The sequence below is a fragment of the Gastrolobium bilobum genome, unplaced genomic scaffold (assembly GCF_033153095.1).
Source record: "Gastrolobium bilobum isolate Gb01-03AN ecotype WA unplaced genomic scaffold, APGP_CSIRO_Gbil_v1 utg39360, whole genome shotgun sequence".
NCBI lineage: Eukaryota > Viridiplantae > Streptophyta > Magnoliopsida > Fabales > Fabaceae > Gastrolobium > Gastrolobium bilobum.
The window spans coordinates 201424-218190 of NW_026896693.1; the positions used below are offsets into that span (position 1 = coordinate 201424).

General features: G+C 36.4%; 2 protein-coding genes across 4 annotated transcripts; one reads left to right on the forward strand and one right to left on the reverse strand.

Annotated features, from left to right (window-relative positions):
• Window positions 1–2098: 2098 nt before the first annotated feature.
• Window positions 2099–3615, forward strand: LOC133301461 (transcription termination factor MTERF15, mitochondrial). Its single transcript, XM_061501088.1, has one exon. The coding sequence runs from the start codon at window positions 2170–2172 to the stop codon at window positions 3481–3483; it is 1314 nt and encodes a 437-aa protein (XP_061357072.1). The 5' UTR covers window positions 2099–2169; the 3' UTR covers window positions 3484–3615.
• A 2252-nt stretch (window positions 3616–5867) lies between these two features.
• On the reverse strand, window positions 5868–15654 carry LOC133301449 (cleavage stimulation factor subunit 50). 3 transcript variants are annotated; one of them, XM_061501072.1, is made up of 14 exons: window positions 15491–15654; window positions 15262–15345; window positions 15054–15166; window positions 14205–14277; window positions 14022–14105; window positions 13859–13945; window positions 13105–13175; window positions 12918–12969; window positions 12769–12826; window positions 7710–7810; window positions 7456–7610; window positions 6783–6891; window positions 6415–6471; window positions 5868–6335 (listed from the first exon to the last, which is right to left on the reverse strand). In XM_061501072.1, the coding sequence occupies exons 1-14, from the start codon at window positions 15590–15592 to the stop codon at window positions 6177–6179; spliced, it is 1305 nt and encodes a 434-aa protein (XP_061357056.1). In that variant the 5' UTR covers window positions 15593–15654; the 3' UTR covers window positions 5868–6176. The 3 variants fall into 3 exon arrangements, with proteins under 3 accessions (XP_061357056.1, XP_061357057.1, XP_061357058.1); XM_061501073.1 differs by having other exon boundaries at window positions 15054–15176; window positions 15491–15625; XM_061501074.1 differs by having other exon boundaries at window positions 15054–15156; window positions 15491–15544.
• Window positions 15655–16767: the final 1113 nt, after the last annotated feature.

Consider the following 16767-nt stretch of genomic DNA (forward strand, 5'->3'; position numbering starts at 1 on the left):
CAGCATAATCAGCAAACATGTCAATCAACTAAGCTCCGGCCTCCTGCCGCTAGAGGTCTCAACCCCTGGGTTACCTGAACCTGAAATAAACGCCCCAAACGTGGGGTGAGATCTCTGAACAAAAATCTCAGTAAGACAAGGGGTCCTCAAGGATCTTCCACCCCAAGCTCACTTACATGTGCAATATAAGTTCCAAAAATAGTTAAACAATATAAGTTCCAAAATAGTGCAATGCAGCAAATAATCATGTCATGTGTGTCATAACTAATCTACTGGCCATAGAGATGCAGGAATACGTCTATTACTCATACTAATGCAAGACGCCACTTGCACCCACCCATAGTGTCACCGTCTTGTATGACGCCACATACTCAGGCTAACCGTCTAAGTGGAACAACACATACATATTAAAAGCCCTCACACATAAAGCTCAACAACATTTTCAATTATCAAGCATGTAAACACATCATGCATATAAACCATTCCCCCATGGGATATGGTGGAATTACACAATGGCTAAACCGAGGACACGAAAGTTTACCTTGCAAGCTAACAATCCAAGCCAAGAGTCCAACAAGCTCAAAGCCCAAACATAGCAGAATAACAATCTGTTTTTGACCAGCAATCATATCAATAATCATACTCAACAAGCGTAAGACACAAAGACAATGTCTTTCCTTTACGTTTCATGTCTTTAGGCTTCTCGCAAAGCCACAAGCCCTTAATAACTTAATTCTGACTTAGATTAATTACTACAGAAGTCCTACTTCATCAATCTAGGGTCCACAAACCCATAACAGCCTTTTGTATGAACAATACAGCTATTGTTCTTCAAAAACCCAGAATATCGGATATATGTCGGGGGCATATCCGGAAATCACAGAGCCCATATCCAGATATCAATATCCGGATATTTCGCGACAGAATTCAGTTTCTGCATTTCGCGAGATATCACTTCCAAGGTTCCATTTTTAACACTTCTAAACGTTAAAGCATGCATTTTTAAGCCCATTTAGGTTCATATACTGGTTAGTTACTTAAATAACTCATTAAACATGCCAAGACTCCATTTTTAACCAAAGAAACTCAAGACCAAGGTAGGGAACATACCCAAAGCTTCAAAACAGAAGAAACAAAGGCTCTTGGAGCTCTCTATGAAGCTCCCAAAGTTCAGACTACAAGGGACACAAAAATGTGTAGCAAGGATAACCCTTTCACCACAAAGTTCAACACTTGAAGCTTCCACAACCAAGGAAAAATGGCTCCTTCAAGAAAACTCAGAACACATCCCTTAGAACTTCCCAAGAAAGTGACACAAACTTAGAATATATGCCTCTCACTGACCCAACATAAGCCACTAGATGTCTACAAGGAAGAACCATGAGAAGAGGTGATCATTTGGTGGTTTTCCATGGAAGAAATGGTGGTGGCAAGAGGAGAAGACACCAAGTCAGAATGGGGAAGCATAAGAGTCACGTAGGGAGGCTGATGATCAGCCTAGGGTTATGTGCCCTTAGTATTTATAGGTGGTTTAAGTGTTAACACCTTGTATTAGCACTAATAGTTACGCTTAGCATTTTAATCTCAAACTTAGGATTCTGAACCTACTCATTTTTTAAAGATTTATTATATTTTTATTTTATTTTTCGCAGCACCTTTCCGATATGCGTTTTTCCATAGCCAGTATCAACTCTGGCACCAGTTCTCATTATTTTAACTTGAAACTCGTTTTACAAGTCCTATATATTATTCTAGTGACATATTCACACTTTTCATAATTTTCTGGGATACTTCGTCGGTACGTATTTATATTCAGTAGTAGAACTGGTATCTGCACTTTTAATCAGAAAAGCGACTTTCAGCATTATAAATCACTTACCAATATTATTTAAGCCTTATCATAATTATTAAGATCAATTATAAAATTATTTTCTAATTTTACATAATTAATTAATTAACTTCCTTAATTAACGGAACAGGTTCTTACAAATTACAATAAAATAATTTTTCCCCAACGAAAAGGCCCATTATTTAAAAAAAATTCATTCCAACAAAATTGCTATCAAATACGCGGAAAACAATCCATGTGTGTTATACAATACATAGAAAATGATATTGTGGGAAGTAAACAGAGCATGAGTGGTAAGAACAGAGCCGTAGCACACAACAATGGTGCTGGGAACAGCAGCATGGAGAAACGTGCGTATTCTCCGAACTAGTTTTAGTTTGAGTTTGAGTTTCTCCACCACTCATTACAGGAAACAAATTTCACTCGCCAATCTCTTCAAAATGTACGGTTTTCCCACTTCCCACATTCTCACCTTTCTCTCTCAAAATCCCTTTCTCTTCAATTACGATCTTGCCCACTTACACAAATCACTCGCCACTCTCTTTTCCTTCAGAATTCCCCAGAAGAATCTTGTTTCCCTCATACGCGACTGCCCCGGAGTGTTGGAATACCAATTCCTCAGGAATTGGGAATTGGGTTTCTCGGAATTGAAATCACGGGTTCCGAGCCATTCCCCTTTGATGCTCGTGAACTTGTTGCAATGTTCTAGGAGGTTTCAGTTAGACCCAGTGGAGATTTCCAGGAAAGTTGAGATCTTGAAGGGTTTAGGGTTTTCTGGTGCCGTCATGGCTAGGGTTTTGGAGGGTTTCCCCAGTGTGGTTGTGATGAGTGAGAGGGAAATTGTTTGTGTGATTGAGTTTCTTGTAGAGTTTGGGGTCCCCAGTGATGAGGTTGATCGAGTTGTTGGGATGTATCCTAGGGTTTTGGGATTTGGGGTTGAAGACAGGTTGAAGCCCTTGATTCAGGAATTGAAGGGTTTGGGGTTTTCAGGGCGTGAGGTTAGAAAAGAGATTGTCAGGGAACCTAGGATTCTGGGAATGGAGATTGGGGAATTTTCGCGGTGTTTGAAGTTGCTGGAGAGTTTAAAATGCAGAGAAGCAATCAAAGAGAGGATTTTTGGAGAGGGTTTATTCAGGGCTTGTTTTGAAGTGAAACTGAGAGTGGATTGTTTGTGTGGTCATGGTTTGATTCGTAGAGATGCTTTTAAGGTGTTGTGGAAAGAACCAAGGTTGATTGCTTATGATGTGGAGGATATTGAGAAGAAGATTGAGTTTTTGGTGCACAGGATGAAATATGGTGTTGATTGTTTGCTTGATGTTCCTGAATACTTGGGTGTGAATTTTGAAAAACAGATTGTTCCTAGATACAATGTGATGGAGTATTTGAAAGCAAAAGGTGCAATTGGTCTTGAGGTTGGATTGAAGGACATGATCAAGCCCACTAGGCTTAGATTTTACAATCTTTACGTCAAGCCCTATCCAGAGTGTGAAAAAATATATGGAAGATTTTCAGGAAATGTTGAAGTTAAAATTAAGCATCCAGCTGGACTTTGGAAACTCTTTAAACCACAGAAGTTCCCTGAAACTGATGAAGATGTGAAGAACATGAAGTCCTTCATGGAATCATTGGTGTAGTAGAGGGTACTCTGATCTATGTATGTTGTTGGTTGGATGCATAGTCGATGAGCTGTCCTGCTTTGTATTAATATTTGATAATTTAACAACTATGATTCTTTGATTTGTTTATGAAATCAACCAGTGTAGGAAATGTGTATCATATTTTCAGAATGCTAAAGGCTACTTACGAAGATTAGTTATTTCCTTTTTGTGCTAATTATTCAATGGTACACTAATAATGACTAATGGTCTGATGCAATCTTCTTTGTTCAGTTTTTATTTAACGTATTGGAATTCTGAGAGCTATAACTATCTACGTAGTGGTCTATTATATAGTTGAAGTGGTGTGTAGGACGGAATGCTGTTGAAGCAAAGCAACCACTATTAGTGACAAATGCTAATCAGATTCAAATACAGAATTAGGGTAATGGTTGTCATTGTGGAATGTATAGGTTCAAAATTCTTATCTACCGTAGAATATGTTCCCATTATTCCAAAGAGAAAAGTTTAAATGACAAGCATTTTTGTGTGAATGGAATCGAAAATTTCTGCCTTGATCCATGCATAATATCACGAAAAATGGATACAAATTTTTGGCTACTTAGTATTAGTATCGCAATAGGCCTGAAAAAGTATTTAAAAATATGAAATTTAGATATTTGTACCTTGTCGAAGTAAGGAACCACAGTATATATATTAGGAATAGATTCCATTTTGAGAGAGTTGAAAAAGTACAATTAACTTGTACTATTAGTTATAGGGAAAAGTCATAGAAAAAGCGTATGTCATTTTAAAGGATGTAAAGTGGTGTCATTTTAAGTGAATGAAAGAGATAAATCATGGAAGAGAGAGAATGAACAAAAAAAAATATGAGTTCTATCTCTTTGTGAGAGTAAAATAACACAAGTCGTGTCATTTAAAAGGACAAATACTCATGTAACAAAAAAAAAAGAACAAACGTTTTTTCCTTAGTTATAATGCCTCTGGCTTTTTAAAAAAAAGAACCAACAGTATTTTTTACTTAAAAATATTTTTTATATATTAATCGAAACACAAAATAATTCTGACTTAAAAAAAGTCTTTTTAAGAAAAAGCAATAAAAGATTTATTTTAAAGCCCACCTAAATGGCCCTAACTTTGCCATTAAATCCATAAGCTATGTCCTCTGTGGAAGTACCGGCTCCTGACTCACTATAATGATCTACGAATCAAAGAGCAAATTACATTACATTTTAGCTATCAAAATCACAAAATAAATTGTAATTTGGAGAGTTCAATTTCTTCTGTTAGCTTGGGCTTTACTGCACTAATCAAATTATAGAAACACCGAATTTTAGATCTCATTATCTCATGCTTAATTACGTTGTTGTCATGCATTGTAATAGGTGATATGCAAGATCCACGGGTTTCTAAAACTAAAAAGCATGGAACAACAATAAGGCTAAATTAACTAAATCGTTAATACTGTATATAATGTCTTGAAGTTGATGCTTGTGTCAATAATCTGCTTAAATGTTGTAAATATATGTTGTGTCCTAAGGAGGAGTTGTTGCAGTGCCACCAACTTAACTTCCCAATACACGGTCCCCGTTCATGTTACTAGCTATTAATTCATTCAATGGAAAAAAAATAACTTTCTAGTAATTAATTTTAGGGTTTAAGTTTTCTTATGTTGTAGGATTGTAGGAGATAAAAAAAGTAGAGAGAAATTAAATGTGGGTCCCATATTTTATATTAAAAAAGAAAAGAAAAATTAATTGGCACGGAAAACGAATTAGTGTAGGAAAATGATGTACTCTTATGTAGCATAAGAGTATTATTTCCCTTAATTTTAAGCACAAACAACTACAAATAGTTATGATATTTTATCTTCCTATCTTTTTCTTTTTCTTTTATCACCGTTGATTGTATTTAATATTATTATTTTTGATCTCAAATATAATAATATTTTTTATTTTATTTACCTCTCCTTTATTTTTTTCAACCAATTACACCAATTATTTATCATCGTTGATTTAAATATAATCAATGGTAATAAAAAGATAATGAGTAAAAAAATTAAATAGGTAGGCAATATAATTATTCTCAATCTACATATCCATATGGGGAAATGCTTGTGTAATATTTCTACCAGAGGAACCCCATTTAGCAGAATCTTTCCCTTGGTTGGGTCATAAAATCTTTCAATTAAGTGTGCTATTGCAGTATTCACAACAACCAAGCAATAAGATCACTGATTGATATTATTTTTTATTTTTCCCTTTCTCTTCACTGTGCTCAACATTTCCTTTCATGCTTCAATCCAGAGCATGTAATTCTCATATTTCTTGGCTAATTAAGAAAATGTTAAATAAGCACCTTGTGGAATGATGGGAAGGAAGGCAAAAGAAATATAAGTTGGCCATAATATATTATGTGAAATATATGCATAATGTTACAGGACATGATACATGATAGAGACAGTTCTTGGACCCCACTGTTTAAAAAAAAATTAAAAAATAATAATGATGGCTCACCTTTTAATGTGTCACTAAGAGGGTGTTTTATGTTCCTGCAACATTATATTCACTTAACCCATAAATTATATGAATCGTGCCATGAAGCTATTACCAGAAATTGAACAAAAAACAGGCGAAATTTTCTGAGTTAATGTTCATTCAGTGATCTCTATAATTAACGCCTGTATAGGGATTCAGCCTCCTTGCAGTTGATCAACATGGAGTTTCCTTCCAGAAACGAACAGACCTATCAGTTCCACAGGAAATAAAAGCAGGCTCTATTGGTGAGTGTTCAAGCCAGCGGGGTGCACCAACATGATTTGAAGGCCACTTTGCTACTTTTTCTGTTGTCATCGCATCCCATATAACGATCTGCAATGTACACAAGATTCCTCAAATAAAATCCAGTTGAAAAAGCCAACACCACCACACAGTACACAGCTGAACAAACCTCATTGCTCAGTTCATCTATGGATAGAATAAATTCTTCTGTCTCGTTAAAAATTGCCTGCAAAGAGTGCTCACAGAACGGTAACTATAAGAATATGGACGATAATGCCACCTGGACTTAGGCTCAGGTGATTAGAGATTTGGACAGAGGTTTTGTGCAAGTTGTGATAACTATTCCCAATGCACCAAATAACAAAAAAAGAAAAAAAGAAAAGAAAAGAAAGAAACATAATCACTTGCGATTGTGAACAATAAATCAAGAGAAAAATCCAAGCACCTGAATCACTAATACCAGAAGGTTGGCTTATTAGTATATGAGTTGACCAAGATTAATTTGAGAAGAATACTAAATAGCAGATATCCATGTACCTGGCATCTTAGCTGTGTATGTATGGCTCCAAGATATTGTTTGACTAATCTTCCAGAGCCAACTTCCCAAAGCTTTATGGTAGAATCCTTCCCGCAGGAGAGGACAAACCTAGAAAACTGACAGTTATATTGCTACACCAATCTAAACCTATCAGAAAACTAAAGCAAAGTGTAACAAGGAGGTCAATGGCCATCGGCAGCAATGTCCACTACGTCAAAAGAAATGAACTAGTAAAGAATGCCATAACACTTATCTTATATATATATTATTATTATTTATTTATTTTTTTTGGATGGTGAGTTTGCTTCCAGCTAAAGCAAAAATTGCATTGAGGAAAACACAAGCTCTTAATGTGTATTATATAGTAAACAGGACATTCATTGCAGACTGTTAATTCTGATGTTAAGTGAGAACACTAAGGTCTGGAATTACGAGGGAAGCACACACTTCAAAGCCAACAATTTTCATCTGCGTCTTCAAAGTCAACATTAGCACCACATCATTATTCTTGAGACACACTTTTTCCATCGAAAGTGCACCTCACACTTTAGAGGAGCCACATCTCATAACTCGAAGCAGCTGACAGTGGCACTATTATTCTCATGGTCTGTTAGTGCATCAACGCATGTGTTTGTCACTTTGTCTAATATTTGCCCCAAAATGTATTTATACCTTTGATCTTTTGTAAAAATTGCACTGGTAGCCTCAGCAGTTCCATGAGCTCCAGTTATTGAGCGCACACAATTGGCAGTGATGCCATCCCACAACCGAATAGCACCATCTTTAGATGCTGTAACATACATGGCACCTGTACAAGAATATCTGACCTAAAAAATAAGACATAGAAATGGTTGGCATCATTGTAGCATCAAAGAAAGTAAAATAGAGGCAATCCACAATTTTTGAACAAGAAAGAATTGGCATGCCTGATTTATGGCTCCATTAGGGCCAATCTCTGGGATATTTGCTGCTAGATAACACTGAAATGTATTTATATCATACAAATGTGGAATTGCATGATCAGTTCCTGTCAGAAATTGATATTTATCATCTTTGATTTTGTTCATTTTTTTTTTTTTGTGAAAAAATATAGGAAGAAAACAAGAATGTTGACTGAGAGTTGATCTAGAAACAAAGATAGGGATGCCCCCTTTATAGTCATATTATCAATAAGTCATCCATGGCACTCAATATCAAATGCCTATAAACAGAAAATCATTCAAATTACACAAAGCTATAACCTAAGCTTAGAAATAAGAGTGGATTCACAAAAATATTAAAAGGGCAACCTGGAGCTATAAAGCTCCTGCTCTAAACAAGGTCCAGGGAAGGGTTAAACACATTGCGTGGATCTATAATAGGTAGGCTTACCTTGCATTTGCAGGAGGTTAATTACATGATTCAAGCCAATGACCTCTGGGTCATATGGCGACAAGAAAAACAGGTGCATTTCTGAGCTATTACCTAAGCTCAGATAAGGTATTCACACCAACCAAAAGTAGTTCACTAGCACATGTGACTTCCTAAGTTTGGTTGCATACAGATAATATTTGACACTGAAGGGTGAATATATTCAATGAATATTGTTAGAAATAATATTAGTTTTATTATTATTAGTTTATTATTCTAGAAGATTATTTGGGCTTAGCCCATTAGGTTATTTAACCTCTTTAAATAGAGGACTCTTGTACAGTTTTATACAATTGAATACAATACATTCATACATTAAAATTTGGTACCAGAGCTCTTTGTCTGAGGATTTTTCGCTTCCGCTAAAACCCTAAGACCACTGCTTAGGTGTTCTCTCCTTCCTCTAACGCCGTGCGTCCCTCCGGCTTGGTTCTACACTGTTCACGCGGGTTTTTTTTTAAAAAAATACTGTTCACCGCGTCCGTACAGTCCGTACATATATATACTGTTCATCGTCCGTACGACCCACTGTTCATATCGTCCCCGTACAGCTGCATTGTTCATCCGTTCCGTACAGATTTACTATTCACCGTCCGTACGTTTTACTGTTCACCACGTCCGTACAGTTTTACTGTTCACGCAAAAAAAAAAAATTCCGGCCATTCCGAGACAGAACCGCTCGCCTTCCTCTCCTATTTTCAGATTTGGTCATCTCCTTTATTTTATTTTGTGATGGAAGGCTCAAGTAATGCATCCAAAAACACGACTGGCATCATCTCCAGTACTACCCCATCTCCATTCTTTTCTCGAGCCAGTGATTCCAATTGGAACAGTGGACGCAGTCGCAGACATGGCCGCCGACAGAGGCCTCGTTGCAATTATTGCCAGAATCTTGGGCATTTTGAAGAACACTGCTATAGGAAGTACCCTCATTTGAAGCCACTGACTGCCAACTTTGCTCAAACTGATGCTACACCACCTTCTACTGGACTAGTAACTCTTTCAAGTGCCGACTATGAGGCACTTCTCAAGAAGGTTTCTTCTCAGCATCCTACTCAAGACACTGGCAATCATGTTGCTTGTTTTTATCAATCATCTCTTGGACCCTGGATAATAGACTCAGGTGCTACTCATCATCTTTGTGGTAATAAAATCTCTTCACTTCACTTTCTTATTCTAATAACCTACCCTCTGTCACTCTTGCTGATGGCACCAAGGCTCTTGCTCGTGGAATTGGGAAGCCAATCCAACTCCCCTTTTAACTTTGCGTTCTGTTTATTATATACCTGGCATTCCTTTTAATTTAATCTCTGTTAGCCAGTTGATTCATTCTCTTTCATGTACTGTTACCTTCTCTAAACAATCCTTTTCTATGCAGGATTCGGGTACGGGGAAGACGATTGGAGCGGGCATTGAGTCACGAGGTCTCTACTATCTGATTGCACCACCTTCTCCAGTAGCCTGTTATCTCACAGAGTCTCCTGAGCTAATTCACAGCCGTCTGGTTCATCCAAGCCTCTCCAAGCTTCGGCATATGTTTCCTTTTTATCCAGTCTTAAGTCTTTAAACTGTCATTCTTGTCAGCAAGGAAAGCACACTCGCTCCTCCTTTGCTAATAGAGTCAATAAAAGAGTTGATGCTCCTTTTTCTATTGTTCATTCTGATATTTGGGGTCCGAGTCGAACAATGTCTGTTTTGGGTTTTCAGTATTTTGTCACCTTTATTGATGATTTCTCTCGTTGCACTTGAGTTTATTTAATGAAAAATCGTTCTGAATTATTTTCAATTTATCAAAAAATTTGTGCCGAGATAAATACTCAATTTGGTGCTTCTATTCAAATTTTGCGCAGTGATAATGCAAAAGAATATGTGTCTCTTGAGTTTTCTAATTTTTTGGAAAAACGTGGGACGTTACACCAGACCACTTGTCCACACACTCCACAACAAAATGGAGTGGCCAAACGTAAGAATCGACATCTGGTTGAAACTGCTCGTACCCTACTAATTCATATGAATGTTCCACTTCGTTTTTGGGCAGATGCTATAATCACCTCTTGCTTTCTCATCAATCGCATGCCCTCTTCCGTACTCAATAACGAAGTTCCACTTAGTGTTTTATTTCCAGGAGCACCTTCCTATTCTCTACCTCCACATGTATTTGGATGTACCTGCTTTGTTCATGATCTTACTCCAGGAAAAGATAAATTAACATCCAAAGCCTTCAAGTGTATTTTCCTTGGATATACTCGTTTTCAAAAGGGGTATCGTTGCTACTCTCCTGATCGCAATCGTTATATTGTCTCGGCTGATGTCACTTTCCTTGATCAACAACCTTTTCATTTTATCCCATCTCAGATAACACAAGTTGATCAAGTTCTTCCTGTTCCTTTTCTTGATTTGTCTTTACCAGTTGCAGGAGACTCTATCCCGGAGGAGCAGCCCCTTGCCTCCATCCCTGCGGACCGTCCTTTTCTCACCTATCAACGTCGTCAGCCTGCGCCTCCAGCGGATTTGACCCTTACTGACTCACCGCCTGCTGCTGTCGACACTTCCCCTCCGGATCCTCCATCAGAGATTACTCCCATTGCCCTTCGCAAAGGTATTCGATCCACTCGTAACCCTCATCCACTTTATAGTTTCTTGAGTTATGATAGACTTTCTTCACCGCATTTTACTTTTGTTTCTAGTATTTCGTCTATTTCTATTCCTAAAACCACAGGTGAAGCACTCTCTCATCCGGGTTGGCGTCAAGCAATGATTGATGAAATGCAAGCACTTCACTCCAGTGGCACATGGGATCTTGTTCATGCTATTCTTGAAAAGTCAGTTGTCGGTTGTCGATGGGTATTCACTGTCAAAGTTGGTCCTGATGGCACTGTTGATCGCCTCAAAGCTCGTTTGGTGGTCAAGGGATACACTCAGATATTTGGTCTTGACTATGTGGATACTTTTTCTCCTGTTGCCAAGATGGCATCTATTCGCCTATTTCTTGCACTTGCTGCCATTCATCAATGGCCTCTTCTACAACTTGATATCAAAAATGCATTCTTACATGGTGACTTGCAAGAGGAAGTATATATGGAGCAACCACCAGGTTTTGTTGCTCAGGGGGAGAGTTCTGGCATGGTATGCAAGCTTCGTAAATTTTATATGGCCTGAAGTAGTCTCCTCGGGCCTGGTTTAGTCGCTTCAGTTCCGTTGTTCAATCCTTCGGTTTAACCCGAAGTAAAGCGGATCATTCTGTCTTCTATCGGCATAGCTCTTCTGGCCAGCGCATCTATCTCCTGGTCTATGTTGATGACATCATTATTACTGGCAGCGATCAAGCTGGGATTGATCAGTTAAAGAAGTACTTATTCAATCAGTTTCAGACCAAAGATCTTAGCAGACTTCGATATTTCTTAGGAATCGAAGTAGCACAGTCTAGGAAGGGCATTTCCATTTGTCAAAGGAAGTATGCACGGGATATCTTAGATGAGATTGGTATGTTGGGATGTAAACCCATTGATACACCTATGGATCCTAATATTAAGTTATTATCTGGACAGGGGGAGCCATTGGCAGACCCTGGTCGTTACCGCCGACTAGTTGGAAAGTTGAACTATCTTACTGTGACAAGACCAGACATCTCTTTTTCAGTTAGTGTGGCAAGTCAATTCCTTGACTCTCCTTGTGACTCTCATTGGGATGCAGTTATCAGGATTCTTCGATATATCAAAAAGGCACCAGGAAGAGGTTTATTATACACTAATAAGGAGAATGCATAAGTGTCTAGCTATTCAGATGCTGACTGGGCAGGTTCTCCTTCAGACAGACAATCCACCTCGGGGTATTGTGTTCTCCTCGGAGGAAATTTGATCTCTTGGAAGAGTAAGAAGCAAACTGTGGTTGCCAGATCAAGTGCAGAGGCAGAATATCGGGCCATGGGAAATGCGACCTGTGAGCTCATCTGGCTAAAGCAATTGCTTAAGGAATTACATCTCTGTGAACAACGGCCCATGAAACTCATTTGTGACAATCAAGCCGCATTGCACATATCCTCTAACCCAATCTTTCATGAGAGGACTAAACATATAGAAATTGATTGTCACTTTGTTAGAGAGAAGATTCAGTCAGGCGAGATCAAGACAGCATTTGTCAATTCCAGTGATCAACTTGTCGATGTTTTCACCAAGGCTCTTAGAGGTCCCCGAATAGATCATATATGTAACAAGCTAGGTGCTTATGATATATACGAACCAGCTTGAGGGGGAGTGTTAGAAATAATATTAGTTTTATTATTATTAGTTTATTATTCTAGAAGGTTATTTGGGCTTAGCCCATTAGGTCATTTAACCTCTTTAAATAGAGGACTCTTGTACAGTTTTATACAATTGAATACAATACATTCATACATTATAATTAATATATTTCTATAGCAACTATATTAGAGCAAGATGTATGTAATTGCTAATTTACATACCATTAAGAAATACAACAACACAGAAATGGAGATCAAATTCATTTCAGTAAAGAAAAGGATACAATTAGCAGATCATAAAGCTTCACAGGGAAAGATGTGATAAAAATAAATACCTGCCAGCACAAAGTCCCCAGAAGGATGAAAAGATACTGAGCGAACATTGTGTGTGTCCTGCAGAACAGAATCAACAAAAATGGTAGTTTATACTTAATTCTTATATTTGCTCATTTGCTGCTAATGATTAAATGCAGGATAGCACAACCTGGATAACCCTGTATGCTCTCTTTGCATTGGGTTTTGAAATATCAAAAAACCTAAACGATATTAAACCAGCATGTCAAAATGTAAGAGCATTTCCAAAATAAAAAGGACAGAAACATGAAAAAAGAATACAGATGAGATACATGTTACAGAACAAAAATTACATAGTTGACTACAAGAGATCGTACTTTATTGTTTGATCTTTGGCTCCAGAAATCAAGACAGTACCTTGTGGATGAAAATCCAGATCATTTATTGGCTGCAGTTTTGTGTTATAAAAAAAATAGAAATAAAAAATCAAATATACAAGGACGGTATCTCAGGATCATTTTATAAAATTTGCATTTTAAAAAGTAAATGGCTAATAGGATAAGTTAAAAGAAGCATCAGCTAAAACTCATTAATATTAAAGCAAGCAAGATTAATGTTGTTAAATAAAAAAAAAAAAACTCCACTGCAACAAAGACAGATAGAAGTTGGCATGTTGATATATAACGTTTTGAACTAAGTAAATTCATCAAGTTAACAATAATTTTGAATTACGAACTTCCACAGGTCTGGTGAAATATGATTGAAAATAATAAATCTCATAAAAATAACCATACGGTTTCAGTTACTAGTAAATGTGCAGACCATCATAAACTAATGATCCAATTCAGAGAGAGGCATGCTAACTAGGCATCTTCCTACATAGTAAGCATAAACAGTTGAATAACGTTAGACTTTTAAACTAATAATTAACAATCTATAATATTTTCAAGCTCATATAAAAACTAGTTATTTGGCATTAAAAAATACACCGCCGTCATGAAACCAAGTCAACATCAAGAATCAGTGCAGAGGTCAATTACTAGTCTTAAATCATACGACTGTATCAATTTTGAATAGAAGAAACAGTTTCACATAATAAATTCCACAGAACTTGGAAAAATTAAAATATACTTGTATATGGTCATAATATGTTCGTATGACAGGTCGCACAGGACCATCCTTTGCATCTGGGAGCAACATTTGCTTGATCTTTGAAACCTGCCAAGTAGATGGAAGCATAAATTTGAGATTCATGTCAAAGAAAGAGCAATACATCCAAATAATAAATCAGCACCTCAAATAGCTTTATTGATGTATCTGCACTTCCAGTGGCAACAAACCTTCCATCAGGACTAAACCTAGCACATCTGGCAATATTCTAGAAATTAAGCCAATCAGTCCAAAAAATAGATAACAGTTAGAAAGCAAATGCTTATCAGTAGGGATTGCATATATGTTATTAAAGCATATTACATACCTTGTGTTCTGAAAGGTGTCGTGTTTCATGCTTTGGGAAGCTCTTTGATGAACCTTTAATATCTGGCACAGAGCTGTTATAACAAACGCAATTTTCAAGGGTTGTTTTTGAGAGTATATCATCTAAGAATGACTTAACTTTATCCCTATTCTATTTGCTATATTAAAATGAAGGAACTTCAAAGTATAGTTCTAAGTGACATTAGACCAAAATGAAATATAACAAATTAGAAGTCTTTATTGATCTAAAGATGGGTTCAAATCTGTGGTCTGTTTTCATTAGATCATTCTTTTCTAGTTCTACAACCAAAAAATAAAGGGTAAAAAGAAACACACCTCCAAGTAAAAACTATCCAAAAGCATATCGTTGTATAGCCTAACAAATTTGCATGTTCAACATTTCACTTTATTTATTTTCCAATGAAAGGAAATGCATGATATATTAGGTCTTGATAAAATGTATTACAATTTACATGCTTACTCACTAAAAATAGATATGTCTCATCTGCTATTCCATTACAAGTTTTAATAAAGGTAAAAATAAATAAATAAATAAATACAGGATTAAAAGTCAAAGCAATAATCCTCCATAATGCCTAGGGAATCAAATGTTAATCATCCTTCAGTATTCTTTGAGAAACAAACATATAAACAGGAATCCTTCATAGCATCACATTTGGAAGTTCAGGTACAGGGGGAATAGGAAGGGACTCATTACAGGGACAGAATCCCCCTCCCCCCACCCTGCCCAATTGTCATAAAAAGTCATAACTCATAACTGGCATTGATAAATGAGAAACTAAATGCTGTTTAATTAACTTCAAATGCAAAACAAGAGTAAAAAGTTTGCCTGAAATCAACGGCTGTTGTGCTGGGATGAGGCACCGGCAATGATGCACCCAAATTGCGAAAGGGAGAAGATGAAGTCCCTTTTATCATGTCATCTTTTTCCGCTGCAAGACCCTGTAATTTCCTTAGAACAAAAATCTTCCTCATGCTTACACAAAAGAGTGTGATAAGATAACACACAACACGTGCACAAGTAAATAACTAACAACCTTAGCAAACAGCTCAAGAAGCTTGTTAGGTGGAGCTTCCACATTCAGTGGTGTCATAGTTGCTGAAGCAACAGCACTTGCAGCCTAATAAAAAAAAATGAATTTTAAAATAGTTCATTCATCTATAATAATAGCAAGATTGAAGTTGAAAAATAAAAAGATCAACTTTAGGTTTGTGACTTGCAATTAACAAATTGAGCAAATAATGGTAAATGAAATAGAGGTTTGCCTGGGTGAGATTGTTGTCACGAAGATGAGCAACGATTAGAGAATTGAGGTGCCTGTAGAGTTTGCCATCTTGCACAGTGTGCTCCAAGCTACTGTTATCCATCTATTGTGTTCTTTCCGCAAAAACAGAAAGAACCCTAATTTCGCACAATCTAAAACCCAAGTATGAAGTATCTAAATATATTGCTTTTGTTAGTTCCCAAATTGAAGGAGATTCCTCGTTGCTTATTTTACTGCCGCCACTTTCACTGCGGTTTTAAAAATACAAGCAATAGATTACCAAAAATAAAATAAAAATACAAGCAATAATCAAACGACAAAAGAAGAATTTTTTGCCCTCCCCCCTCCTCTACGGGTAGACGCAGGACTTTAATGGCTCGTTTGGATAGTTTTTTTTTTTTCTCCAAAAGTTATTTTTTTTGTTGAAAAAAAGTACTTTTTATTTTTAATTCGTTTGGATGTCTGCTTTTAAAAAAAGCAGAAGTCACAAAAAAAGTTAAAAACTTACTTTATTCTGAAGCTAAAATTTTAACTTCTAAAAAAGTAGAAGTCAAAAGTCAAATATTTTTTTAAAATCTAAATATTTTTATAAAAATATAAATAGCTTTAACTTTTGTAAAAAGGACTTCTAAAATAAGGAAGAAATAAAAGTTACTTTTTTTAAAAGTGCAAACAAATGGGCACTAAGAAGCACGCACGTGTTAAGACATACGAGACACAGGTCTAACATGGAAAATTCTAGAAAAGTTGTGGGGAATAAATCTTAGGTACATCTCTTGTACATGTACCTGCATCTCACTAATAGAAGTATTATATATTAGAGGGAGAGAGAAATAATTTGGCAAAAAAAAAAATTGACTTATCAGAGGGAGAGAGAAATAATTTGGCAGAAAAAAAAATTGATTGACATGTAATATTTTTATTGATAGAATGCACTGAATCTTTGATGCAATAATAGCACCAAAGATTTATTCTTTCTTGGGGGGCATTGTTTGGGATTTTGTGTTCATTAATCGGTAACAGAGGAAAGCATTTTTTTAGTACCGTCAGATTGAGTGTTCAATACAATGATTATATTTATATTCGGTTATATACTTCTTCTGTCACGGCAGATGAGAAAAAATACAGTAACACTTATTTTTCTTAGGATACGCGTCTGAATCCTGATGTGTTTTTTTTTTTTAGGTCAGGATATGACCCCTATCCTAGTGTTAATAATTTGCTGCAACTTTTCTTATCAGCAGCGAAAGGAGAAACAACGAACCCATTTATATTATA

What these genes read in the sequence shown, in the direction of transcription:
- LOC133301461 (XM_061501088.1), top strand. Translation starts at nt 2,170, where the DNA reads ATGGTGCTGGGAACAGCAGCATGGAGAAACGTGCGTATTCTCCGAACT.
- LOC133301449 (XM_061501072.1), bottom strand. Translation starts at nt 15,592, where the DNA reads ATGGATAACAGTAGCTTGGAGCACACTGTGCAAGATGGCAAACTCTAC. An exon ending in GAGCATACAGGGTTATCCAG is followed by an intron (nt 12,827 to 12,917) that starts GTTGTGCTATCC and finishes TCTGTTCTGCAG; the next exon opens with GACACACACAATGTTCGCTC. An exon ending in CTAATGGAGCCATAAATCAG is followed by an intron (nt 7,611 to 7,709) that starts GCATGCCAATTC and finishes CTTATTTTTTAG; the next exon opens with GTCAGATATTCTTGTACAGG.